The sequence below is a fragment of the Toxorhynchites rutilus genome, chromosome 3 (genome assembly GCF_029784135.1).
Source record: "Toxorhynchites rutilus septentrionalis strain SRP chromosome 3, ASM2978413v1, whole genome shotgun sequence".
Lineage (NCBI taxonomy): Eukaryota > Metazoa > Arthropoda > Insecta > Diptera > Culicidae > Toxorhynchites > Toxorhynchites rutilus.
Genome location: NC_073746.1, coordinates 61,075,136 through 61,102,558, shown reverse-complemented (window position 1 = coordinate 61,102,558; position 27,423 = coordinate 61,075,136). Strand labels below are relative to the sequence as shown.

Genomic DNA, 27,423 nt, shown 5'->3' with positions numbered 1-27,423 from the left:
GATCCATAATTGCTCCACCGTCGAGCTCACAGAGGGAATCAGCGGTCGGGATTTGAAATTCGAGCGAACGGCAAGCAACACACCACCTCCAGTGCTTTTAGTGCTGTTTGAACTCGACCGGTCTTGTCGATTAACTGAGTATTTGTCGTCAAAAATCTGCATCGTCAAAGTATTATCGTTCAACCATGTTTCGGAAAGACCATAAATATCATAGCAGCCCTCACTGAAGGCTTACCGGTACCCGGCTAGAGAGCTGTTAATTCCACCAACGTTTTGACATCAGGACATTCGAGGTTAGAGTTGTCGCGTTGCACTCGGAAACAGACAGTGCCGACGGTGATGCTGCAACACTGTTAACGGGACCAATTTCAGGAAGCGAAGAAGCAGTAATGTTATCGTACTTGCCTGAGGTAGCAAGTTCGATGACTCCCTCGCCAGCTCCGAACACAGGAACGGAATGTCTTGAAAGGCAGGAGCAGTCAGTGGAGAGACGACGGCGGTGCTCGACTGTGCCGGGCGGTTTGAGAGCTTCCATCATACTGTTTTGCTTGCATTCCGTAGGGAGTAACCACAGAGGATTGGATGAAAGATGGCTATATGACGTTAGTACGTCAAAATTTCATTCGTTACACCCTCTACTTCACTGTGGCTGATGCGGAAAACAAAATAGAAAACAGCTCAAGTGTTAATAAGAATCATACCCAATGTTGTTCAGTGTCACCTAGATGGAATTGTGGCTTAAGGGAATTTCTCTTTGAAATGTGTTTGCGTATCTTTTTTCTTTTCTTTTTTGACAACACGTAAGTTTTATTTTCTCCTCGATTTTCACATTATTGCATCGATATCGAATGTGAAAAAACAACGAAATCATCATCATTTACAATTGCACTACCAATTTTCTTTTTGCTCGTTAGTTTAAATGTTTGTGCAATCTCAGGAAAAACTACTTAATCATACTTTTATCGTACCTATATTTGGCTCTACTGTAACTAACGCGACTCGCTTGTGACAAAGATTTTTCATTTCTTCAAAAATGAACACGCATTTTTGATTCTAAATGGTGTGCATGCTTCGTTCGCTTGGTTAATTCTGTGTGATAGGAAATTGCTGCTATTGTTACTACTTTGTCATGGAAGAACCGTTCAAGTACTTATAGTAGAAGTGATCTTTTTTCATTGTTAAATACTACTCTGTCCATCGATGTTTGTTATTAGACTACATTATAGATCATTAGCTAGAGATTACTGAATGATTCTGCGATTTGTTACAACTTTCGACAAACATTTGATTTCTGAACATTGGAAGTTGTTTAACGAGCTTTTTTTTGCAGAAAAAAACACGAATACGAGTTATACGGTACAAGTTTATGTTCTATTATCTTCGACATATAATTGTTTTTTTTTCATTGCTTCTTACTATATTCAATCTTTGTTTTGTTATCTCTACGGTTGGAAAGCATCAGAAAGTTTCATTTCATCGTAAGGCAGGGTGATATAAGAACAGGAAAAAGTTTTTTTTCTTTTCATGTTTAGAATTTCTTGTACATCTCTTGTGTACGCGAAATGGATGGAGTAAATTCAGTTTTGATCTGCTTCTTCATTTTCATTCCAGGCATTATTGTTGGCGAAAACAAGTTCAATCGGTAGTAGTGTAATTGCGAATTTCTTTTCGTCCATTAGTGGGGGGAAAAGATTTTTGGATCGTTTCGAAAGTGTGGTGTGCTTTATTTTTTGCTACAGAGGTAATCGGAGTTGTTGCTTTTTATAAGCCGCTAATATATTCATGATGGGGAAAAATGGTTATGAGCGTTGTGTTTTCATACACTTTTACTTCGCGATAAGCTTCTAGATCTTGTCTGGGAGTGCGGATTCGACCGTACTTCGCAGTTTGGTTTCTGTTCCCGATTTATACGAAATACTTACACTAGACTATTGGAAGCAGGATTTGACGGAACGGACTTTCAGGCTACTCCCAATCTACGAATAGTTATGATTTTTTTCTTTCCTTAAAAGGTATATCTATTATCGTGTCTGAATATTATACTCGACTCTGCGCTCAGGTGGACCCATATTTCTTTTTATCTAATATTATCATTCTCAAGTCGATTGATTTCTAATGTATGAAAACAAGACCAAATCATTTTATATGCCGTAAGTAGTAATTTTGATTATGTTTATTATAATAAACATAGTTTACCGGCCTTTTGTTCGGTAGGCATCATTAAAATGTATATCTCATAGACTATAACAACCATAAATTAAAAAAAAAATATTAGTATCAATGAAAAAGCACGCATTAAAAATTTATTAAACGAATTAAAAAGATTCCAGAAACGGCTCGTAATGCACCACTTCAAATACAAGTCTCCGAAGCGTGTCCGTTTTGATTATATTGCAACCCTCAAACACTATTAAGTATGAAATCTGTTTCGCTATCAAACTCAAACTTTGCTAAGTACGTTTAATATATCTTGTTAGCTGTAATGGACTAGTATCGAGAAGAGGTAACGATCAATCTTTCTGTCGAGCACAGGACGATCACACGCGGAGTAGAAAACTCGAACATATAAATATGGTCATTTCGTTAAAACCTAACACAACTAAAATCAACGAGTGGCATCGGAACGTTTAATATTCTTAAAATTAGTAAAAGCATGAAAACAGTTACCCTGATTTGGCCGAGTACTAACGAATGAAGCATTCTACTTATCCCCCTTTTCCTCCAGCTTTGCTTTTTCCACATTCACAGCAGCGTTCTTTTCTTTTTTCGCATCATCCTCTTCGTCGTCCCGGAAGAGGAGTGGACACATCCCAAGCAGACACCCGATAGTGATACCGACCACGCGTCCCTAGTGAAAGTTAAATTGGTTAGTGCAAAGTAAACAACAGTCGGTGAAGCGCCGGCCAGCCTGAGCGCCATCCTACCATATTCGCTGCCCGTCGGCTGGTTTTCAGTTCCAGCTGAAGTGGTGTCATCTTGGGTGGCCTCACGCCAATCATTTCGGCCAGCTTTTCAACGTAGAAAGCCGAACCGATGCCAATCACGTCGCTGATTGTGTTCCCCAGGGCGGCCGCTGCCATCGTCGAGATGCACATGAACAGACCGAGAGTGTGCTCGATGTAATCTCCCTGCAGGAAATGGACATGGAACGGAACAAGAAACAAATGAACGTTAATCGGAGAGGGTGTGTTAGGGATGGGAAGGTAATTCACATGGAAACAGCCTGCAAATGGGTGGTGGCGAATTCTACAGGGATAGTGGCGTAGCGTAGAGCTTAGCGGAGGCGTAAACGAGGAATAACAGATGAGCTCTGATTGAAAAAGCACCGAATTGAAACCTATGGTTTTCTTCGATGCGTGTTTTCGTTTTTAATTCAAAAAGCCATCACGATTGATATATGAAAACCAAAGAAAAAGTTTTTGAACATTGAGATATCCAAGAAATGTGGTCATGGTGTACTCATCATTTCATCATTGATGCAGCTTCGTGTGGTGATCAGATGAAAAGGCGGATGGAATCGAAGGCGTCAACAGTTATGCATCTCCTTGGTAGTGAAGCATTTCCATGTCAATCGGCCAACTTCGGATGGCTCCGATTCGAATGAAACTGCAGCCGAAAGAACAATCCGACCCAGTTTTCAAAGCAGCTTTCTAGCGCTAAACAAACATAGTTTCATCCGTCCAATATAGTTGGATTTCCTCACTAGCAACCAGTGGAACACCCCTTTCCACAGACAACAGTCAACACCAAAATCTGGTGCTCCACATAATGTTTTTTTTGTTCTGACTAGAGCCTAACATAACATTGACAAATGGTAAGTTGCGAAGTTCTGAATCAGGGTGACTGAGAAGCTCAAAATGATGCGTTTGTGAAATCCTAAATACAGGAGAACTTCGACATAACATACCCTCGTTATAACGTACCCTCGATATAACGTACACATTTTCAATGTGTAAAACATATTTTCGGAATTGGTACTAAGAGTTTCATGTCAATCTCACAGGTTCAAAAAAGGTCACGTGGGGGTTTGTATATAGGTTCCCGAAATCTAATTAGAGCATTGGAAACCCCATAAAAACAATTTATCTGTGTATTCAGGGTGGCCACCCAATTTTAATTTTTGAATTTCCGCATTTTTCCCGACTTTTTCCCGCCTCATTTTACGAAATTCCCGATTCACAGAAATGAATTTAATAATATTGTGTCGTTTCGTTAGTTAAAAATTGATTTTTGAAACCCGAATTGCGAATGTTTTTTTACTTTATGTTTCCAAGTTCCGCATGTGACAAAAAATTGGACGGTGTGTATATCAGCAACATATTTTTGCTTGGATATTGGATTCAGGAGATACGGAATTGTTTCTGGAATATATTAGGCTGTCAAAAAAGTCCTGCGGTATTTTTTTAAAATTTTCATTTGTTCATAAAATTAGTTACAATCATCTGTTTTAAGTCAAATATGCACCGTTTTGTTCGATGACTTGTTCCCAACGAGATGCCAACTTCATAATACCCCTGTTATAGAAGCTCGCTTCCTTATTGGCAAAAAAAACTCGGATAGCCAATTTTCACAGGCCTCTTTTGTGGTTAACTTCTGACTACCTAGCTCGTTCGCCATGGACAAAAACAGGTGGTAGTCACTTGGTGCAAGGTCCGGACTATACGACGGATGCAAAAGAACCTCCCATCCGAGCTCCCGGAGCTTCTGGCGCGTCACCAAAGAAGTGTGTGGCCTGGCGTTGTCCTGATGGAAGACAATGCGGCCTCTGTTTATCAAAGATGGCCTCTTCTTCATGAGTGCTACCTTCAAGCGGTCCAGCTGTTGACAGTACAGGTCCGAATTGAGCGTTTGGTCATAGGGAAGCAGCTCATAATAGATTATTCCTTGACAATCCCACCAAACACACAGCAGAACCTTCCTGGCCGTTAATGAGGGCTTGGCCACCGTCTGAGCCGCTTCAGCGGGCTTCGACCACGACCGTTTGCACTTCACGTTGTCGTAAGTGACCCACTTTTCATCGCCAGTCACCATCCGCTTCAGAAACGGGTCTATTTTGTTGCACTATAACTCACGAACGACTTAACCAAACAAAACACTGTCAAGGACTATATTATAGCGCGCAAAAATACCTTTCCAACAAGCTATAGTATGAATCGATACAATGAATACAACTAGAACTACGCGCTTACAACGACACCTCGCGGAAATACCGCAGGATTTTTTTGACAGCCTAATATGTATCTGGAACCTGAATCGCTTTCAAACGTATCAGATCCACCCCACCTCTACTTGCTCCGAATTTAAAACTTTTCATTTATTAGAATAATTGACCAGAACTTCATTGGTCACATCCAAACATATTCTTTTCGTTGTTTACATCCAAACAACTTTTTTCACAAATAAGGTCAAAATTGGAAGCTCCTTCTGCGACTGAGCGATAATTTCCATCCAAGAGTTATGCAATCTTTGATCTTTTATTTGATATGCAGATTATACAATTTCAGCAGAAGACGTTGGACACAATTGTCAATACTCATTCTTTATTTTATCTGCACAAAGGCCGGGCAAATGTTGTTTATCGACGAATGCTTGGAAGTATAACTCCGTTCATTTCTTCGCTATACAGTAGAACCCCGATTATCCGCGGAAGCAAGCTCCATAGTGAATCTACAGGCCTTCCTCGAATTTGTCGGTGAATGATAGACTCATACACTTTTATTTTGGTCATGACTTTCATATTATCTGATCACTGGTGTACTCGACCTGGTAGATGGATAGTTTAATGATTTATGTATTGATAGAACATAGTTTTCATGCCGAAATATCTTTTTTTTCGTGTTTGGATTTTATTTTTAGTCATTTACAGCGTTATCCGCGGTGAGCTAACCCGACTATTCCGCGGATAATCGGGGTTCTACTGTATCCGGAAAGTTGGAAATCACATACGTGTTAATACACGTTAGGTAACGAGTGCGATATGTCAAAGGCGATTGTATGAACAATTTCTTTAAAAATCCACAGTAGAACTCACGATAGCTGGTACGAAATACTAGGACACCTTCATCGGAAATTTTGCGGATTTCCTTGCTTGTTGATTGCGGATTTCGTTGCAAATCCAATTTTAATATTTCCAGGTAGCAGTAGAATGTGAGGTGATTTAGATTTCACTTTCAGTCGTTTGGATTTCATTATTTGTTCCATAACACTTCACAAGTCCCGTTAGGTCATCGAAAAGGAAAGGAACCATCGGTGAGTTTTTGATCTGCGCAAGTGAGTTTATTTAAAGGGTGTGTCACATCAAATTGCATCACGGAAAAAACGCTGTAGAAATTCGCCCAGTAGACCGATCCTTTTGAAAATTTTAGACAGTAAAATAAAAACTATTAAACAACTTTTGTCATTTTCTTTTTATTCATACTTCGAGCCCAAGCCCGTATGCTCGTACCTTCCTCTTTACCCCGTCCATAAGGTTCTGTACAACGTCAGGTTGTAGTTTTTTTTTAACAGAAATCCATTTTCTCTTGAAGTCCGCCTCCGATTTGACAACTTTTGGGTTCTTCCGGAGGGCCTGCTTCATAATCGCCCAATATTTCTCTATTGGGCGAAGCTCCGGAGCGTTGGGCGGGTTCATTTCCTTTGGCACGAAGGTGACCCCGTTGGCTTCGTACCACTCCAACACGTCCTTTGAATTGTGGCACGAAGCGAGATCCGGCCAGAATATGGTCGGGCCCTCGTGCTGCTTCAATAGTGGTAGTAAGCGCTTCTGTAGGCACTCCTTAAGGTAAACCTGCCCGTTTACCGTGCCGGTCATCACGAAGAGGGCGCTCCGCTTTCCGCAAGAGCAGATCGCTTGCCACACCATGTACTTTTTGGCAAACTTGGATAGTTTCTGCTTGCGAATCTCCTCCGGAACGCTGAATTTGTCCTCTGCGGAGAAGAACAACAGGCCCGGCAGCTGACGAAAGCCCGCTTTGACGTAGGTTTCGTCGTCCATTACCAGGCAATGCGGCTTCGTCAGCATTTCGGTGTACAGCTTCCGGGCTCGCGTCTTCCCCACCATGTTTTGCCTTTCGTCGCGGTTAGGAGCCTTCTGAACCTTGTATGTACGCAGGCCCTCCCGCTGCTTGGTCCGCTGGACGAATGAACTTGACAAATTCAGCTTATTGGCGACATTCCGGACCGAACTTCTCGGATCACGTCTAAACTGCTTAACTACGCGCTTGTGATCTTTTTCACTGACGGTGCATCCATTTTTGCCGTTCTTCACCTTCCGGTCGATGGTTAGGTTCTCGAAGTATCGTTTTAGTACTCTGCTGACCGTGGATTAGACGATTCCCAGCATCTTACCGATGTCCCGATGTGACAACTCCGGATTCTCGAAATGAGTGCACAGGATTAATTCACGACGCTCTTTTTCGTTCGACGACATTTTTCCAAATTTATGAAAAATTGACAGTGAAGCATGGCCAACGTGATCTATACACTCTTATCTGATTATAAGCGAAAGCTGAAGATATAATTCCTAAAAATTAAATTTCTACAGCGTTTTTTTCCGTGATGCAATTTGATGTGACACACCCTTTATGTATTTTGGCTTAACGTCTTTACAACATGGCATGATTCACATTTTTTCTCCAATTAACTCGGATCGTGACTATCTCTCTCTCCAATTCCGCGAGCACCCCGTGCTCACCATGTCATGATACTCTTGGTCTAACCTCCTTGCTCGTTGCGCTCTTCGTCGTCTCATACCAGTCGGATTTCAGATGAACACCATTTTTGCAGTATAGTTGTCCAACATTCTTGCAACATGTCCTGCCCAGCGTATCCTTCCAGCTTTGATTACTTTCTGGATACTGTGTTCGCCGATGAGTTACGGTAACTACGTCTCTTCGCCTCCATACGCCTTACTCCTGTACAGATGGTGTTCGCAGGTTCTCTTCGACTATTGTCCAAGTTTCGTGCCCGTAGAGGACAACCGGTCTTATTAGCGTTACGTACGGTTATTTTTTTATAAACCGTTATTAGCGGTCTTATATAGCGTTATTTAACAATGTTGCATCACAGGGGGTTTTGGATTCATAACACGAGAGCTGTTCCTGTCTCTAGATGCTTGAATTTGCAAGTCCAAAGCGTAAACTCTTCTGCTTAATAAACGGTGGTATAGAACACTTTGCACCAGGAGCAAAGCTTAAAAATAGGGCGTTGTATTTTCGTTCACAGGAAAAAACATTCTTGGAAAATATAGAAATATTTCCAATCAATTGATTCAATCATCTTTGTGATCTATCAGTAAATGGTTATGTTATAAGCGTTCAATATCTGTCATTATTTTCAGTTTTTGGTCCTTAGTTTTCAGCTTTTGATTTTACTCTCCATATCTTCCTGTTTGAGGAAGTATTACGACAAAACTGATTTCATTCACCTCTGCCTAATTTATTCGTTTTTTCTATCAGGGGTCGCCGGACTTTTTATTGTAATCGAAGGATATAGTGAAAAGTAAAAAGTTTGGGTTCCACTGGTCTATACAGATGAACGATTCAATGATTCCACAAAATGCTCATGTTGAACATATTTATCCTAACCTATACATAAACTTACCGCTATAATCATGGTGAAATTGTCAAGAAAACCAAATCCGATGAACGGCAGCGAATTTATTAGTCCCACTGAAAAAAAAAAGGAACAAAGTAATGTTAAATAGTCTTGTAGGATAAAAAACATTAAATAAAAAAATAATATCATTAGAAACTTTACACGAGTTGGTGATCTAGACAAGTTGAGGATGATTTGATACCTTCCCCATCTTCTATTCAACGAGTCGCCTCTGTGCGATGGTACAGCGAGCACACATTTCCTCCTGGATGAAACCAAGCGAACGAAGCGAACATCTGTTGCTCTTTCGCAGAACCATTAACGGATGATGTTCAGGGAATCATATCGTTCCCAATTCATTCCAATGTTGATTTTATTCATGAAAACTTTACCGGTTCCGGTTAGTTTGTGTGCCCTTCTTTTTTTTGCGTCCGTGTGGATTCGGGAGCCACTTGCCACAACATCGAGGAGTGGAATTCATTTCAAGGCACGGTGCATTGGGCTATCATGTCATAGCTACTGCATGCACAGTGCTGTTTTACACGGATCCATTTATAGTTCCACAGCGTTAGGTTAAAAGTAAGACAAATTGCCATTTGTGCATATTGTGTGCGAAGCTAGAATAATTCAATTATTCTGTTGGATGCGAATGGATGCGGAATATTATCCAAAACTATATGCAACACAGATGTGTCAATTTTCTGATGAAAATAACTGATTGATGAAATCGAAGTAGAATAGAAACCGAATGGATGGGACAGGCCCCGGAATGAAACTCATAAATTTATGTCACCGTCGCAACCACTGATGAATGCGTTATGATGACAGAAAAGCAATTTATTTATCACATGCGATTTTAGTTGTGCTGCCATGAAATTTCCGTTTAATTAACAACGTGAAGCAGACTATTTGCTCCTTTCACAAATCGTGATTGTTTAAAAAATCGGAGAGTGAATTCAGACTAGAGCTTTAGTATTGTCATTAGGAAGGAACACGAAGAGAATAGTGCTGATTGTCTATCTTCCGAAGAAGCAAATAAAAAAAATACACTAATGTTGCTATCCGAACTCGAACACAAACCACCCGAAAACTTCATTCACTATCTCATCCTCCTAACTCTTTCGATTTGAATCGATCTAACTTCCATCTATTTCCCAATCTGAAAACTTTTATTGGTGCCAAGAAACATTCGACAAATAGAGTACTTTGAGCATCTCAACAAGTATCATCCTGACCAAGAAGCTAATACATGCAAACACTTAGCTAAACGAAAATCGACAACACAGTAACGAGGAGTGTAGATTAATATTCCAGAAATGTCGTTATTGAAGCTAATGTTATATTTTGGTGGAAGGTGAGTCTCCAGGCCACTAATCTCTAGCATATTATGAGCTGTGGCGTACTCTTGATTAAGCATAGCACAGCAAAGATCCTTTGAAAATAAGTATGCCATCAGCGTTGAACATTACTCCCACCTAACATCTAACCGCCATTTCTCTTCCAGTTTTACGTTTGACGTGTAGATATTGTCGGCTGGGGGAAACTTTCCCGACTTGAGCCATAGCAGGTGTCTGTGTTTGGGCAGCCACGAATCAGTGCCGAAACATGGCATTCGAAATAACCGCAAATAAGCAGTAAAGAATATCACAAAGTCCCAGCCAAGGAACTTCCCGCGGCGGAAAAGTGAAAAAAAGGAAATCAAGACATTAATCATTCGCTCTCTCTGCCACTTCCTCTCTCTAGTGAATTGAATCGTGGGGGTGTGAGACAGTCGATTGTGCGCGGATGTGATTTAGTGGTAATTTAATTTGGCACATATGAAGTGGTTTTTTTGTCCACTTCGATCATTCGACGCTAGTTAAAGCAGACAGTAAACATCAACTTTAAACGAGATTCACTTCCACAGCTCATTTCATTCCTCCTGCGAGTGATTAGCTACACCAATTCATTATTCAAAAACCAAAAGTTTTCCAAAGCATACTAACGTTGATTACACACAGCTTGCCCACGAGCTCACGAGCAATTGCTGATGAGGTCTGTTTTAACTTTCCATCCCATATTTTCGGCTCGCTTTGATATTTTGGGCGCCGGGAAAATTGAATCCAAACTCATCCAACTCCATTTAGATAGTATCTGGTTGTGGCGGTGGTGGTGGTGTCAGCAGAAGGAGACAAACGATTCATCCCCTTTAAAGGAAGGCGCAACTTTGTACACGCTCTCCGCCAGGACGGATGACGGAATCGACAGTTGGGGGGCGAACATTCCGGAGCTGAAACGCTGAGAAATGTAACACCGGGTTTTGAAGTCTCGCCAATAAATTTTGCCGAACGGTACCTTTGCCTAACTTTTTTTCAGTTTATTGTTTTGTGATGAGCAAAAAACCAATTTTGAAATAGAGAATTTAGTGCAAGGATTGACAGCAATATGTTTTTCTTTTTGTTCGAGCAAATACCGTAATTTGTTTTCGGTGAGAAGTTTGTGACTGCCAAGAAAATGTTCTCATTTATTTCTGTTTGGAAAACATCAACATTCCGTACCATGTGTACACTGCATAACCTTGTGTACGATGGAAAGCCTGAACACTCCCCGAGTTTAAGATACAATCGTAAACACGACTGTTTAGCTTCTTGTTCCCATATAAATTACCTTTGCCATTTTTTTTCCTTTCCGCCGAAACGATTCAAATCAAATGGCGCGAATATCGTTCAATGTTTAGCAATGCAGGGTATATATTTTCTTGTACAGGCCTTCACAAAACGATCGACTAGGGATCGATAACGTCTCAGTGAATATTTTATGAGCGTAGTTAACTGCCCTCTGTCGTAGTCAGGTTGATAGCAAATCAGAATCAGAATAAATAGAAAGTCTCGATTGAAAACCTGGAAAAGTTTCACTTCAAAGCTACGCCATACTCCTTATAATTTATCTGAAAAAACTTCTGGCGATTTGCAGCTTCAATAAAGTAATTTCTTTGCTACTCAACGACATTACATTTTCCTATCCCGGTAAAGGGGTACCGCACAAACTTTCTCGTTAATGTGGTCGAACATGATTATGTTCCCATCAAAGACTCGTTGTATTTCTGAGATTTCCATTTCAGTTGAAAAACGGAAATCACTCAGACTGGCAAGAGAAAAGTGAGATGGGGAATATTGTAGCTTTCAGCGTGAGTCCAGTGGGAAGGGTTCGTTCGAAACACGGAAGTAATCATCTCGAGAAAAAGTTTGACAGAATGAAGGGACGAAAAAAGGCCAAAATATTTCACAGATAAACAACACAAAATCGAGAGGGATTTTATCTTGGAAGTATAATCTAATGTTTATTGACCAAATTCAATCATCTGACTATATCGAGTACGCGATTGAAATTTTCCCTATGAGAAAATATTTGAGTATTGCCAGACGTCACAAAACAGTTCAATCGGTTCAATACATTTAGGTTCATCATCTCTAGCAAAATTCAACATATTTGCAAAGTTTATGTTTTCAATTATCATTTGTATAGAATCGAGTCTTTAAATCAGTGGCTTTCAACCTTTTTTGGTTAATTCCCCCTTAACGAAAATTAATCCCAGTGCTTCCCCCCTGTTAGTATTTTTAAAGAAAGTCTGTAGCATATCAGTAAAATAATGAAAGAATACATACGGTTTTCAAGTTATATTCGCAAAAAAAAAACTTGTATCTGATTACAAAAAAGATAAGGTAAATGATTGTGGTTTGTCCAGTCGAAAATATGATCATGGTTTGTCCAGTCGAAAATATGATCATGGTTTGTCCACTTTTTTGAATGCTCTAATTCAGCACACCTTTGTCAAATCAGGTATTCCAATGTTTCAAAACAATTAAATAAAATTGTCTTTTTCATGATTTACAGTAGTTTTATAGTATATGTTTTCAAAATCACATGTGTTAAAGGATTATAAAATCCACCTTCTATTAGTGTCAATGCGCCCCTAATTCGAGCTAACTTTTAATCAGTCACCAGATGATTATTCGGCACGTAAAAATTGGAAAATCCGCGTAAAAAAACCGCGTTAATTGGAAAATCCGCGTAAGAAAAACCTAAAAAATAATATAATATAAATAATATAAAATATTTTTAATAATTTCAACACCTTATTTGTAACTACAGACTTAGGGCTTTTCAACAAACCGACTCACTTAAAAAACATAAAATTTTTTAATAATTTCAACACCTTATTTGTAACTACAGACTTAGGGCTTTTCAACAAACCGACTCACTAAGCATATATTCCAATGCCGTCAGTTCACTGAAATTCTTCGCATACCGTTTGATGATTAGGTAGAATGTTGATAATCATTTGCTGCGACACCGATTGTTCCAACAGTATGCATTCGGCCAAGCAAATCTGCGGTCAAAATAGTATACACACCTCAGAGACACAAGTTTAAAGGAATATGAAAAAAAAATATTAGTCGTTCGATAAATCTACTGCCACATATGTCCGAAGTCCACGATATATGAATAACATACGTCCATACTAATTCATTACATTTATTCACAGCGAAGAACGCAACCACACAGAGTTGAATTAATCAAATATGTGATCCGTTTTATCTACAATATAAGAAAGGGTCTGAAATTCAATCGAATTCGAAAGGTGTTTCGTGAAGTCACTAATTGAATTACTATTGGAAAAACTAAACTATAAAATTAATCAATTGCACCGATTACCCGTCTGCTGGCTGTCGGACGGGAAACAACAGCAAAATAAAATCGACACGATACTGAGTCAGCCACTCACTGCGGTCAGTGCAATAGAGAATTAAAAATCCCTCGACGAGTGTCGTAAGATTTCAGTTGATCGTCTCTTGTACACTTTCCGATCAAGAACTCATCATCCGCTCTATGGAATGGGATTAATCGTTCGTGGCTTGCACTCACGATAAACCTTGAGTAGTAGAAGTAATGCTTCGAGAGTGCATACAGTGGGGATTCCTCTTTCATATTGACTTTTTGAGATCTTGGTAACTCACCGTTCCAAGTATTCTCTCTGTGTACATATGAAGAATAGAAGAGCATCGCCTGCTGGGGGTGATTTAAAAACATCCGACTAGAGGGATATACTTATTCATTGATCGTTGAATGTGATTTTTAACCATCCCTGGTTACGACAGCATTTTGGCTGGTTCGTCATTAGGACCACGGCTTTACTTCACTCACTCCATTCGGGAGTGAGAATTGAACTCGTGACCAGTGCTTGGAAATATCTGTTTCACACCAGTCAATCAAACGCCTGAATTGCAGACCACATGCGATCATTATACTATTGCATTCGGGATACCGAAAATGAACCAACGCCAAGCCTCACGATCACAGCAAGCCACTGACAGTAAATTCATTCAGTTTCGTTCATTCTCTTCTTCGTTCTGCTCTGCGTTCATGGAATGTAAACAAAAGGAAATATTCCTTATTTGTTTTTATTCATTGATATTAATATACCAGTTCATTCAATATCAACATCGGACACTGACGAAACGATGAAGCGGCCCTTACACGATCATCCGTATTGACATTACCAGTAATGATATTCATTCGATATTCACTTCAATCCACATTATCATTATGATTCAACCATACACAATCATTTCCATTGTCATTACTTTCCTACATTATTGAAATGGTCTCTAATTTAACATATCTTACGCCAAAATTACTCACACAAATGAAAATAGTTGTTCAAACAAGCAAGGTTTCCGTGTCAGTGAAAATGCTTTCATTTTACGAAGTGAATATGAAATTCCATTCCCACTTGTCAGAAATGCTTCAAAAGATTCCAATTTCGCTGTAAAAAAGTACCATTTCGACTCAAATTCCGAACACTTCATTTCAAAAAACTAAATTTACTGAACATCTATTTCGTTGCACCACAAACAGTTAGAATTTCAACAAGATACATTCATACATTGTTGAATGCTTAGAATAAAGTATATTTAACATCAATTTCGTTCAAAAGAGTTGTTTGTTTATTTTTTGTGCTTAAATATGGTAATTTCAGCTGTCCAGTTTCTATAAGACCAGTCCAGAAGTCATAAGTATTATCAATGAAAAATTCAAAACGATCGGCTGATTTACATGTCAATAATTGGCAACCTTGCCATTTCGACTAATAACCTCGAAAATTCGTGTTGGAATACTGTTTACCAAATTCTGCTGAACGGATTTCTCGATATTTTTCCATTTTTCGGGAATTGCGACCTTGAGTTCTTCAATCGTGGTGTACCGTTTTCCCTCAGTGTAGATTTTGCGTACATAGATCCCCCCTAAGATTATGAACAGGATTCAAGTCTGGAGAGCGAGCCGGTCCAAAAAATCAAATTTTTGGTCCTTGATCCATTGCTTAGTTTACTTGCTGGTATGAATAGTAGCATTGTTTTGCTGGAATGTGAATTTTTGGTGACAATATCCACTTAAAAAAGGTAGGAGAGAAGATTCCAGAAGCTTTCCGATTGCACAGAATCCCGCCCAAACCATGCACGAGCCACCACTAAAATTCAGGGTTGAAAAATACTGTTCCTTTCAAAAAAGTTCAGTTTGGATGGCCTTCATGGTTTAAACGGGTAACGGCGTGATTTACGGAAAAAGATGCAAAGAATGAAAAGAACGCCGTTACCCGTTTAAACCATGAAGGCCATCCAAACTGAACTTTTTTCGTCAGTGAAGATAACCTATACATTGAAGAACTTTTCGTTATATTATATAGCAAAATGTATTCTTTTGGAAACATTCTTTGTCACAACATACCATGACCCACTGTCGGTTCATGTGAGCTTTGGCAAAACTCAGACGTCTTCCGATGTGAGAAGGTGTAAGATGAGGAGCTTTAATCTTTCAAACCCTATTTATGTGAGGATTTTTAGGATTTGACAAATTGTTACTCGAATATTAGAGAAGTTGAAATATTACTTTATTTGCATACTAACTATTTCCCGCTTGTCCAGGTCAGAGAGCTTCGATTTACGTGGAGTTCTCTCCTTCTTACCGTATCCTTGAGGATTCGCCAAATAATTGAGCCCTACTGGATAGGATCGCCCAATCCGACGAGCAATTTCTCTGATATTAACATTTTCCTGGTGAAATGCATCGATTTGTTTTTCTTCTCTCTCCATGCGCACTTTTCCCTTCGGCATTTTCAAGGTTGATTGATCAAAACAACTACAACAACGGAAAATACGCACCAGGGGTCCTCAGCACTCCCTGGAGCAGAACCCAACACGTCGGTTCCTTTTTCGCGGTCGAGGCAACAGTCACAATCTGGCTTGCTTGCGCTTTCTGACCTGGTGGACAACATTTTAAATGCTTTGAATATAAATGACCTTCTTAAAAGCATAGTATTATGTTTGCTTCCGATTGTGAGAACATTTTTGAAAGAAAAATGTGGTTTTTTAGCAGCGTTCATTTCCCTCGATGCCTAATTCAGTGCAAGAGGTCAAGGATTTGACCACTGTAATACAGTGGAATTGCAGAAGCATCATCCCTAAACTAGATCAATTTAAATTTTTAGTTCATAGTTCTAACTGTGATGTATTTTCCCTCTGTGAAACATGGCTTTCTTCAGCCGACGAGCTGAATTTCCACGATTTCAACATTATTCGCCTCGATCGAAACGACTCGTTTGGTGGCGTACTATTGGGTATCAAAAAATGTCACTCCTTCTATAGAGTCACTCTCCCATCGATGACAGGCATTGAAGTTGTCGCTTGCCAGACACAAATCAATGGCAAAGACCTCTGCATTGCCTCGATATATATTCCTCCAAGAACTATGGTTGGCCGCCATCAGTTTTTTGATATCATCGAGGCATTGCCGGAGCCGCGGCTAATCTTAGGTGACCTCAACTCACATGGAACAGCATGGGGATCACTCTACGATGACAATCGTGCCACTTTGATTTATAATCTGTGCGACAACTTCAAATTGACAGTTTTGAATACTGGGGAAGCAACCAGAATAGCCAACCCTCCTGCACGGGCAAGCATGCTAGACATATCACTTTGCTCTTCTTCGTTATCCCTGGATTGCACGTGGAAGGTAATCCAAGATCCCCACGGTAGTGATCACCTGCCAATAATTTTATCGATCGCCAATGAATCAGGTTCTCGTGAGTCAGTCGATATTGCGTATGACCTCACGAAAAATATTGACTGGAGAAAATTTGCAGAGATAATATCTGAAGCACTTGCTTCAATGCATGAACTTCCTCCACTCGAAGAGTATAATTTTATATCGAGTTTGATTTACGAAAGCGCACTTCAAGCTCAAAGGAAACGTGTACCTGCCACTACTTTCCGACGTCGTCCTCCATCACTTTGGTGGGACAAGGAGTGTTCAAAGGTCTACCTTGAAAAATCATCCGCTTTCAAAAAATTCCGGAAAACTGGACTAGTGGAATGGTTTCGAAAGTACCAAGCTCTAGAAGCCAAACTAAAAGGTCTGATTAAAGCAAAAAAGCGTGGATATTGGCGGAAGTTCCTCAATGGTTTGTCAAGGGAGACCGCTATGAGCACTCTTTGGAATACGGCTAGGAGAATGCGTGGCTGGAACCATACAAATGAAAGTGAGGAATACTCTGATCGTTGGATTTTCAAATTTGCAAGAAAGGTTTGTCCCGATTCCGTTCCTGCACAAAGCGTCGTACGCGACATTCCACTCCAATGCGACAATGAGAATTTTTCGATGGTAGAATTCTCAATTGCCCTCCTCTCATGTAACAATTCAGCTCCGGGGTCGGACAAGATTAAATTCAACTTGTTGAAGAATCTTCCCGACTTGGCAAAACAGCGTTTGCTGAACTTGTTCAACAAGTTTCTGGAGCTGAATATTGTCCCACATGAATGGAGACAAGTGAGAGTGATAGCCATACGAAAACCCAACAAGCCGGCTTGCGATCACAACTCGTATAGGTCGATTGCAATGTTATCCTGTATTCGCAAATTGTTAGAGAAAATGATTCTACTTCGTTTGGACAAGTGGGTCGAAACGAACAATTTGCTGTCAAATACGCAGTTTGGCTTCCGCCGAGGTAAAGGGACGAACGATTGTCTCGCGCTGCTATCTTCTGAAATCCAAATCGCATTTGCTCGCAAAGAACAAATGGCTTCCGTTTTCCTCGATATCAAAGGGGCATTTGATTCAGTTTCCATCGAAATTCTCTCAGAGAAACTTCATAATCGTGGACTTTCACCAATTCTGAATAATTTCCTGTACAATTTACTGTCAGAAAAGCACATGTTTTTCAATCATGGCAGCTTGAAATCTTCTCGATACAGTTTTATGGGCCTACCGCAAGGCTCCTGCCTAAGCCCCCTCTTGTACAGTTTTTACGTCAATGATATAGATGATTGTCTAACTAGAGATTGCACGTTGAGACAACTTGCAGACGATGGAGTTATTTCCATCACGGGTACTAATCCCGCCGTTCTGCAAAAATCCTTGCAAGATACCCTGAACAACCTGTTCACGTGGGCTCTCAAGCTGGGTATCGAATTCTCTACGGAGAAAACCGAAATGGTCGTTTTTTCTAGGAAGCACGAACCCGTCCAATTCCAGCTTCACCTATCCGGCAAAGCGATCAGGCACTCGATGTTTTTCAAATACCTTGAAGTATATTTTGACTCTAAATGTACCAGGGGAATACACATTGCGTATTTGAAACAGAAATGCCAGCAAAGAATCAATTTTCTCCAAACAATAACCGGAACATGGTGGGGCGCCCATCCAGGAGACCTCATTCAGTTGTACAAAACAACGATATTATCAGTGTTAGAATATGGCAGTTTTTGCTTCCGATCAGCTGCCAGGATTCATATTCTCAAGCTGGAGAGAATACAATATCGTTGCTTGCGTATAGCAATGGAGTGTTTGCATTCGACACATACGATGAGTCTCGAAGTTTTGGCAGGAGTACCCCCGCTTACTCTTCGGTTCACAGAATTATCCTACAGATTTCTCATCCGTTGCAAGATCATGAATCCATTGGTGATTGATAACTTCGAAAATCTACTCCAGCTGACTCCTCAGTCAAGTTTTATGTCTTTATACCATGAGTACCTTACCCACGACGTGCACCCTTCACCAGGCATCTCCAACCAAGTTTGCTTCCCATACTTTTGCAGTTCTTCTGTCATTTTTGATCTGTCCATGCGACAAAAAATCCATGGAATCCCAGATCATCTACGCTCAGATTCTATTCCGCCGATATTTTCGGCAGAATATGGGGGTAAAGTTAGATCTGATAAAATGTTCTTTACTGACGGTTCATTCATAAACGGGTCCACTGGCTTCGGCATCTTCAACGAAAATTCCAGTGCCTCTTTCAAACTCAAAGATCCTTGTTCCGTGTATGTCGCTGAAATGGGTGCGATATACTATGCTCTAGGGATCATTGAAACACTGCCCATCGACCATTATTTTATTTTTTCAGACAGTCTCAGCTCAATAGAGGCAATCCGCTCAATGAAAGTTGATAAACGCTCATCTTATTTCCTAACAAGAATAAGACAACTATTGAGTGTTTCGGTCGAAAAATTATTCAAGATTACCTTAGCATGGGTTCCTTCTCATTGCTCGATTCCGGGGAATGAGAAGGCGGACTCGCTAGCTAAGGTGGGTGCTTCAGAAGGCACACTTTTTGAAAGGCAAATTGCTTATAACGAATTTTTTCACATTCCTCGTCAGCACACGCTCGTAAGTTGACAGCGCATGTGGAGTGAAGATGAGTTCGGTCGTTGGTTATATACGGTTATCCCTAAGGTCTCGACGAGTGCATGGTTCAAGGGATTGAATGTAGGTCGTGATTTCATTCGCGTGATATCTCGGCTTATGTCCAATCACTACAACCTAAACGCGCATCTCTATCGCATTGGGCTCGCAGCAAACAATCTTTGTGATTGTGGCGATGGCTACCACGACATCGAGCATGTTGTCTGGTCGTGTATCCGGTTCCATGCTGCTCGCTCTCAGCTCTCTAGAGCACTGAGAGCACAAGGCAGACAATCGGATATCCCCGTCCGGGATATCTTAGGTAGCCGTGATCCTGATCTTCTGCTTCATCTATACCTGTTCCTCAGAAACGCCGATGTCAACGTTTAATGATGTTTCCTTCGTTGTGTCCCCGTTTCATATCCCTCCTATCCAAACGATAAACTTTTACTTAGTCGCGGCAATATATACACATACTCTTTACAGATACACGGGCCAAATGTTGTGCAGTCCACTGATCATTCAACAAGAGCCAAAGGTTGTACCGCCTATGACAACTCTACACGAGCTGATGATTGCGCCGGCTAGTGACCATTCTATCCTGGATTCCTCGAGTCGAGAAAGACGCACCACGCTAGATATGGGGTACAGACTAGGGGGCGTTGCTGATTAATGGTCAGCTGCATCCCAATAGGAGGTATCCCATGTCGGGCACACGTACAGAGCATCGAAGACTGCAACATACCAATTATGACAACACTTGTAATACTAACCTCGAGCCAACCGCGAGTAATCGGTTACATATTACTAACATAGTCGTAAGCAAACATTGTCGAAATATTGGACTCCCGGCCCCGTTAGGTTGACGCCATATGAGCCTTAATAAAAATATATATTTTGGATAAGAAAAAAAAATATCAGTGATCAGAATTTGGAGTCGGAGTCAGAAAGTTATGTATGGGATGTGAAATCTGAAGTTTTACAAATCAGATTAGAGATCGGCATCTTAAATCAGAGTTCAAAATCCAAATCTCGCTTCTAAATTAAGAATCTGTAATTCGGATTATATATCTGAAATCAAAGTAAATATTATCTCGAATTTTTGTCTCGGATCTGAATCTAAATTTTTGAATCTAAATTTGAATCTAAAATTTGATTTCTGGAGCATGATCTTGAAATCTGAGCCATAGATTCAAATCGGGTTTCCGCAAACTGAAGTCTAATCACAGTAAGGAATTTGCTATCTGGAATTTGTACTTTAAATTAATATTTTCGATTGGAGCGAGCATCAACAAGATTCAATTAGAACTATAAAAATGAACGTATAATCCTAAATGTATTGCCTACAATTCGTCGCCCAAAGTGACTTTTCTGAGTTTCTTGCGGAGTCCAACTTGCGGATAAATTAATGAATGAAGATCAAACTTAGTTTGAAGACAAGTTTCACACGATTTAGCAATATTTTATTCAATTTGAAGATGAATTGACAACAATAACACATGTCAAAGTCATATTATATGGGATTCGCAAAAAGCTGCAGGACAAACCATCCGCACTATAAATTAATAAAAAGTATAGTATAAACATTATAATGATATCGTTATAAATTTATTATTTTTCTACATATCCTATAGTTACACTTAGATGCCTATTCTATCAATTTTTTAAAAATCCTATTCAATTCGAACGAGAGAAATGTCACCCACATCTGGGTGACGGGAGCGACGAAAGTGCTTACCAACATTTTGTAGGTCTAATGCTCAGTAAATGTAGTTTTTAAAATGAAGTGCTCGAAATTTGAGTCTGTTTGAAATATTAGTCAAAACGGTATAGGTTAGCTCTATGATGAAAATTATACAGAAATTTATGTTAAAAAATACTAGAGGAGTAAGAACTAATTAAGCATATGGAACCAAATTTGGCGTGCTCCCGTGGCCGAGTGGTTAGCGTCATAACTAACATGCCGGGTGTTCGGGTTCGATTTCCGTTCTGGTCGGGGGAATTTTTCGTCAAAGAAATTTCCTCCGACTTGCACTGTAATCACGCGTATTCTAGAGCTTGCCACTCAGAATGCATTCAAGGCGTGTTATTTGGCATAGAAATCTCAACTAAGTACTAATAAAAATGACGCAAGTAATACTACGTTGAGACGGCGAAGTTCCTCTAGGAACGTTAGTGCCATTGAAGAAGAAGAAGAACCAAATTTGGCATTTGGAGGTTTCAGGGGACAACAATTTTTTCATGGTGGTTTGAGACCTCTCCCCTTTCTCCAAGGGGAGGCTGCCATCCAAAAGAAATACAAATTTCTGCAGAATTCGAGAACTAATCTAGCAAATGGAACCAAATGTGGCATGTCGAGGTTCCGAGGGATAAGGAATGTTCTTATGGTGGTTCAAGACTCCTCTCTTCTTTCTTAGGGGGAGAGGGGTGGCGTATAACTTGAGATCTAATCAAGCAAATGGAGCCAAATTCGGCATGCGCAGGTTCTAGAGGGCAAAAAATGTTTTTATGGTGGTTCCACACTCCTTCCCCCTCTCCAAGGGAACTAATCAAGCAAATGGAACCAAATTTGGCATGTGGAGGTTTCAAGGGTTTCGGTAAAAAAAGGAAAACTGTAAAGGGTCAAATAGAATATCAATCATTGAACAATTTGTGATTGGACCCATGAGCGATCGCTTAGTAAGAAAACGTGAATGTTTGTAGGTATTGATAACAAAAAAACCATTTTGGACGGGACGAAGTTTACCGGGTCAGCTAGTCCTTTATAAATTAACACGGGGTTCGGGACTTCTTGTTTCAGAAATGTAGCAATTAATTTCAACATAATCTTTAACATAAAATATAACATAATATATAATATAATCTGAAGCTTAACCTGTTGTTTTGAGTTCTTTATTATTAACAATATTGTAATTTTTTTTCGAATATTCTTTCCTTACTTATTCGTAATAATTTATCATTCGCGTGAATATTATATCTGGATAACTGGTGTTCGCGTGGCTTTGTTCCATGTGAATGCTCTAGAATCTCGCTGTGTTAAAATATTGATCTTTTATCTCCGATTGATTGAGTCCAAACTATTTTGCCCAATTTACACTTGTTGTAATTCAATAGTTAATAGTTATTGATTGAACAAAACCATTTCTAGTTCATTGTAGTGAAATAAAATGTGTTGTTTTATTGGTCGGATATTGTGTAAGAAAATTTGTCGCACTAGGTACTGAAGTATTCGCCAAAAAAGTTTCTTTCGACTTTCCGACTTCCGAATCTAGAATACATTCAAAGCGTGTTATTTGGCATACAAAATCTCGACTAAGTATTACTAATGAAAATGACACAAATAAACCTACTTTGAGACAGCAACAATTCCATTGAGAACGTTAGTGCTATCCAAGAAGAAGGTACTGAAGTAATAGTTCTAGTTGCGTGTTTTGTTTAGTACCATGAGCTTCCGCTTGTGTGAATAACACCTCACTCGGAAAAGATATAAAAAAATAACTATGGTGAACATGTCAGAAAAATCTCGTCGACTTTATTGTTCAAATAATCATCCTTCCAATGTATTATCTATCTTCCAGGATGTATGTTTCACGGATTCCAGTATCTCATTCTGTGAGTTGACATTGACAGCTTTCTTCTACTTGTTGGGCTACATGATTATCCAGCTAATGTATTTGATCGAATTTGAAAGTCCATCATTTATTTCAAACTATTGATTTAATTTAAAAAAAACCTCTTTCTCGTTTGTTGCATTCTGGTAGGAGTGATTTCCTTTGCAAAGCAGTGTATATTCAATAGGAGACTATTTGGCAAAATCAAACACTTTCAACAACAATCCTCACCATTTGATGCTTTTAAACTAGCTGTTGTAAATATGCAATGAGTTCTCTCTTGGAAAAGCTGAAATTAATCCACGAACAACCAACTGTAACAGTTTTATATACCCTCCTATCCAGTTCCGAAAATATTCACGTTCCCGACATTCAAGTACGGCGAATTTCAGCCTACCTTGTATTGATAACCTATAACTCAAGCGAGAGTCGATAAATATGAACACTAGTGGAATGAATATCAACATCAGCTTGTCAAGAAGTTCATTTTTCATTTGCATCTCCATTTTCGTCATGATATTCGAAACGTCGAAATTGAAGATCATTGCGTGTTAGTGAAAACTCAAGCATAAAATAACATGGACAATTGGTAAGAGTAACAGACGAGGGGAAAATTAACATAATCTTGTTTTGATTTCCGGTTTAATGATAACTCCTACGATATTGGTATTGGAAAAAAGGACTTCAACAGCAGAAGTCGAATACCGTATTCCGATGCCATTTTGGAAAAGAAGATTGTGGCTTCCGGTTCATTGAAAATGGCCCTGAAAAACCGAAAATGGAGTAAGTGAAGTGGAGTTAGACAAAGACGGGTTAGAAACTAAGATCGTGTTCAAGCGAAATGGCGGTAGTAAAAGAGCATAGAAAGCGGAAACGGACCGTACGACATTCAACCGTTCAACACCGCACAACGGTCAACGCTCAACGAAAGCTAATGTTGCCTTTTCCGGATTCCTGGTCTTTTTTTTTAAATATGGAAATCAAACACGTTTTCAATGAAAATTCACTGCAAACGATGAAGATCAACTTAACGTTCGTGATAATCATCTGAAATTATTACCAGTAAGGAAAGTGCCTGAATGCAGGCTTTTCGTAATTTGTTCAATATACTAGACATAGTTCACGCGTTCCGACTATTGTGTTCTACTCATTATGACAGATATGGAGTTCAGTTACAACAGAAAAGAAATTCATCCGACACAGGGGAAAAGCTAATTCCTTCATTCGTGAATAAATTTTGATAATTTGTGGCACTGCTACTATCCAATCAAGAAGCTTTCATTTTGCTATTGCGTATAGACTTCTCCTTTACCACTTGAACACGAGTTGATTTATGACAATGTCAACCGTATCGGAACCGCATTCGAGTTATCAGACTCTTAGCGCCACAGAAAATTTGTTGAGTATCAAATAAATAAATTATGGGAATTTACATACTTTGTTCATCTGCAAAATAATTAAAAAAATACTTCGGTGCAGTTTTGCCGCCGTATTGTGATAAAATGCGACAGCTGTTCGTCAAATGTGATGGCGGCTTTCCTTTATACGAGTTTGTGTCGCGTAACAAACACCCCATGGAATTTTTAGTTTCAACCAGAATGTCATGATGGCGAGAATTCTAACCAGAACGGAACATGTCCTTCGGGAGCTGACACGAATCGAATATGCAAACAGTCTTTGCCATAAATTTGTTTCAGTGCAAGTCAACCAAGCTGGGGCTCTTCTCCGTAGTGTTTACAACGTCCCCGGCATTCATAATTTAATTGTACTTGTGGGGGGTGAAAGCAAACTCCTGATGGTCTATATGTGGTTCTGTCTATCAAAACAGAACTCGGGTGGGGTCTGCTGGGGGTGGAGTGCGAATGAGGGCGATAAGTGTTTATAGTGTACGTATAATAGAGGAAAAAGTTCAGACCGTGCATTAATGCTACACTTCTAGATAGGGTTCTACTCAACACTACAGTGTGAGAAAAAAAGTTAAAATAATGTCGATGCAGACAAAAAACCGGTTGTTGAAGGAATGAACAGAAATAGAAATTATATGTGATCAGCTAGAGTCAATATTTGGGTTCAGCAATGGCTGTGTGAGAGGAAGTTTTTTCGAAACCGTCTCTGTAACCTTTGGCTAGAGTATAATGGCAAAGAGAATCACTGTGCATATTTACTGCTGTTTTATTGTTTCAGACGTTTCCATGCAGTCATCCTTGTACATGATGGGAGGTTATAAAAGCTGACTGACTTTTGCAAAACACTTGTACATAGTAGTGCCATGACCTTTCTACAGCTCGAGCTACGAATATCGTCTTGAACATGTTCCACGTGCTTTTATGCTATTCCAGAGAAGGCGCCTCTACATCACCCTAAGGGCGTAGGGTACTTATTTTTCAGATCTTTCATCACATCATAATTAAAGCTACTCGTGTATAATTGAGATGTCGGAACTCAACGTGCACTTGAAACATGTACGAATTTTGACAACTTATTTTGACGTTGTATCAAATTGGATACCAAGAAATTCCAATGGAAAATGTAAGATGAGCACATCATGAAGAGGAACTGATTACCAAAAGCTATAATCGCAAAACTTAATTTACACAATTTTATTATGCTCAATATAAGGGAAAATTATTTAGCAAGAACGATTTTCGTTCCACACCATTACCTAACAAAATCAAGCAATTTAGCTCGCCGAATGTGGAAAACTTTACCTTCTTTTCCAAAGCACAAATCTGAACGCACCTAAGCTGGCTTCTGATGTGGCTCAACGTATGTTATCAGCACAAGTCTTGAAGGCAACAGAACGGAAGGCCTCACTTCCCTCCGCTTTGTGGGGTAGAAACTTTTCGCATATACAGGACCCGATGGGAAACCGCACACACAACCAACCCTGCCTTGACGGGTGACGGGTTTTGCTTTGAGATATGAACAGTAAACACACAGTTATCGGTTGATGATACGGTTCGCTTGGGAATTTGTCTGAATCAATATGCACATATTTTGACGCGTGCTATTTCAAATATCGAAGATTAAGATGATTTGCTAACGAATGTTGACGACTCGGCACTAATTGAATCAAACGCGAAAGACGGTTTCTGCGAGGAAAATAATCCGCTTAGGGTTTGCAAGATTGAAGATGAAAATGTTATTGGGAAAATTCGGTGACATCGTGGCACCGATTCCAGAGGAAATCTCCATACCTCTTCCGTGTTTAGAGTTGATTTTCGCCTTCAGCAAAACACAACGTATACATGAAATGCCCATTCTGGCAGAACGCTTGAACATCGCACGTATTCCATCATGCTTGCATATTTCATAAGCTTCCGCTACTGTCTCCATTTGGGTGGAACGAAAAGAAGAAACACAAAGCTGTGATGGATGGGGAGGCATATCATATATCAAATGAATCCACACGCTCCCGAAAGCCCTCCACCAGGATGAGCAATTGTTTTTCCCTTCTCTTATTTGTACCATGATTTGCAAACATCAGTTCCGAAGAAAAACATCTTCATGCAGCAACATTATTTTCCGAGACGTGCTTTCTCTCAGGCATCACGCATATCTCAAACCTCAGTACGTGGAAGAGGGAAAACGCACCTTACTGGACTTACTGGAATTTCGGTGCTGCATTAAGCATGATTTTGTTTGGGAAATGGGACATTGTATGCTGGCAGTGGATGTCGAATAGAAACTAATGTTCATATTTCTTTTTGAGTGTTTGCTAAAGATGAATCTAAGCGAACCTCTGACTTTCTTCTTACATTAGCCCCTACAATTAAAAATAAATTATTGTGAAGAACGTTAAAAATCGGATAAAAAATCGCATAAGTTCCAACACATTTTGATAGTATGTATTTGTTTATTTATTTACGTTATCAGACTTATAAGTGAAGAATTTAAAATAGAATTAGAATAAGACTGGAGAAAGAGTGAGCGACATCTTCTTACTCAAAGCGGCATAAAAAGCAAGTGTCTTTGAGAGTATTGTACCAAAGAAGCGTACTAATTTCATAGCAGTACACAAAATGAACTCAAGCGTTTTCTACGACGATTGTAATCCAACGTCATCTGGAGAATTGGTTCATGAAGACCATAGTATCAAGCCAACCCAAAATAACTGTTGGTTCGGTTTAGGTAGAAGAGGGCAGTAGTGCCGAAGCCGTGATAAAGCAGCAGGGAAATCAACACAGACCAAAAAGAATCAATCGAAAATGACTCTGGTTGAAGTGAAAGGAACAAATGAACATACTATTTTCATTTCTTTGTTCCGAAAATGAAAAGCCTTGGTTTGAATACGACTAGACAGCTTAGTCAGTTTGTTTTAAATCAACAGCAATCATCCTGGCGCCAATGTACAAATTGGAAGATTACATTCACTCTGCTAATTATTTGCAATATGAAATGAGATGCTGTTGACCAACGCGATTTGTGAAAATTGACACCGTCTTTTTGGCATCACAAAAACACAAATCACTGAGTAAATAACATAAATCAATAT

General features: G+C 39.6%; 1 protein-coding gene across 3 annotated transcripts in view; it reads right to left on the bottom strand.

The window, feature by feature from the left end:
- Positions 1-800: 800 nt before the first annotated feature.
- The window catches only part of LOC129776077 (transmembrane protein 65), a 98,344-nt gene continuing 71,721 nt past the window's right edge, over positions 801-27,423 (bottom strand). For all 3 annotated transcript variants that reach the window (XM_055781474.1, XM_055781475.1, XM_055781476.1), the window contains 3 exons: positions 8,602-8,669; positions 2,925-3,128; positions 801-2,848 (listed from right to left, as the gene is read on the bottom strand). In XM_055781474.1, the coding sequence (XP_055637449.1) occupies positions 2,702-2,848; positions 2,925-3,128; positions 8,602-8,669 (419 nt within the window). In that variant the 3' untranslated portion in view covers positions 801-2,701. The remainder of the gene's footprint in view (positions 2,849-2,924; positions 3,129-8,601; positions 8,670-27,423) is intronic.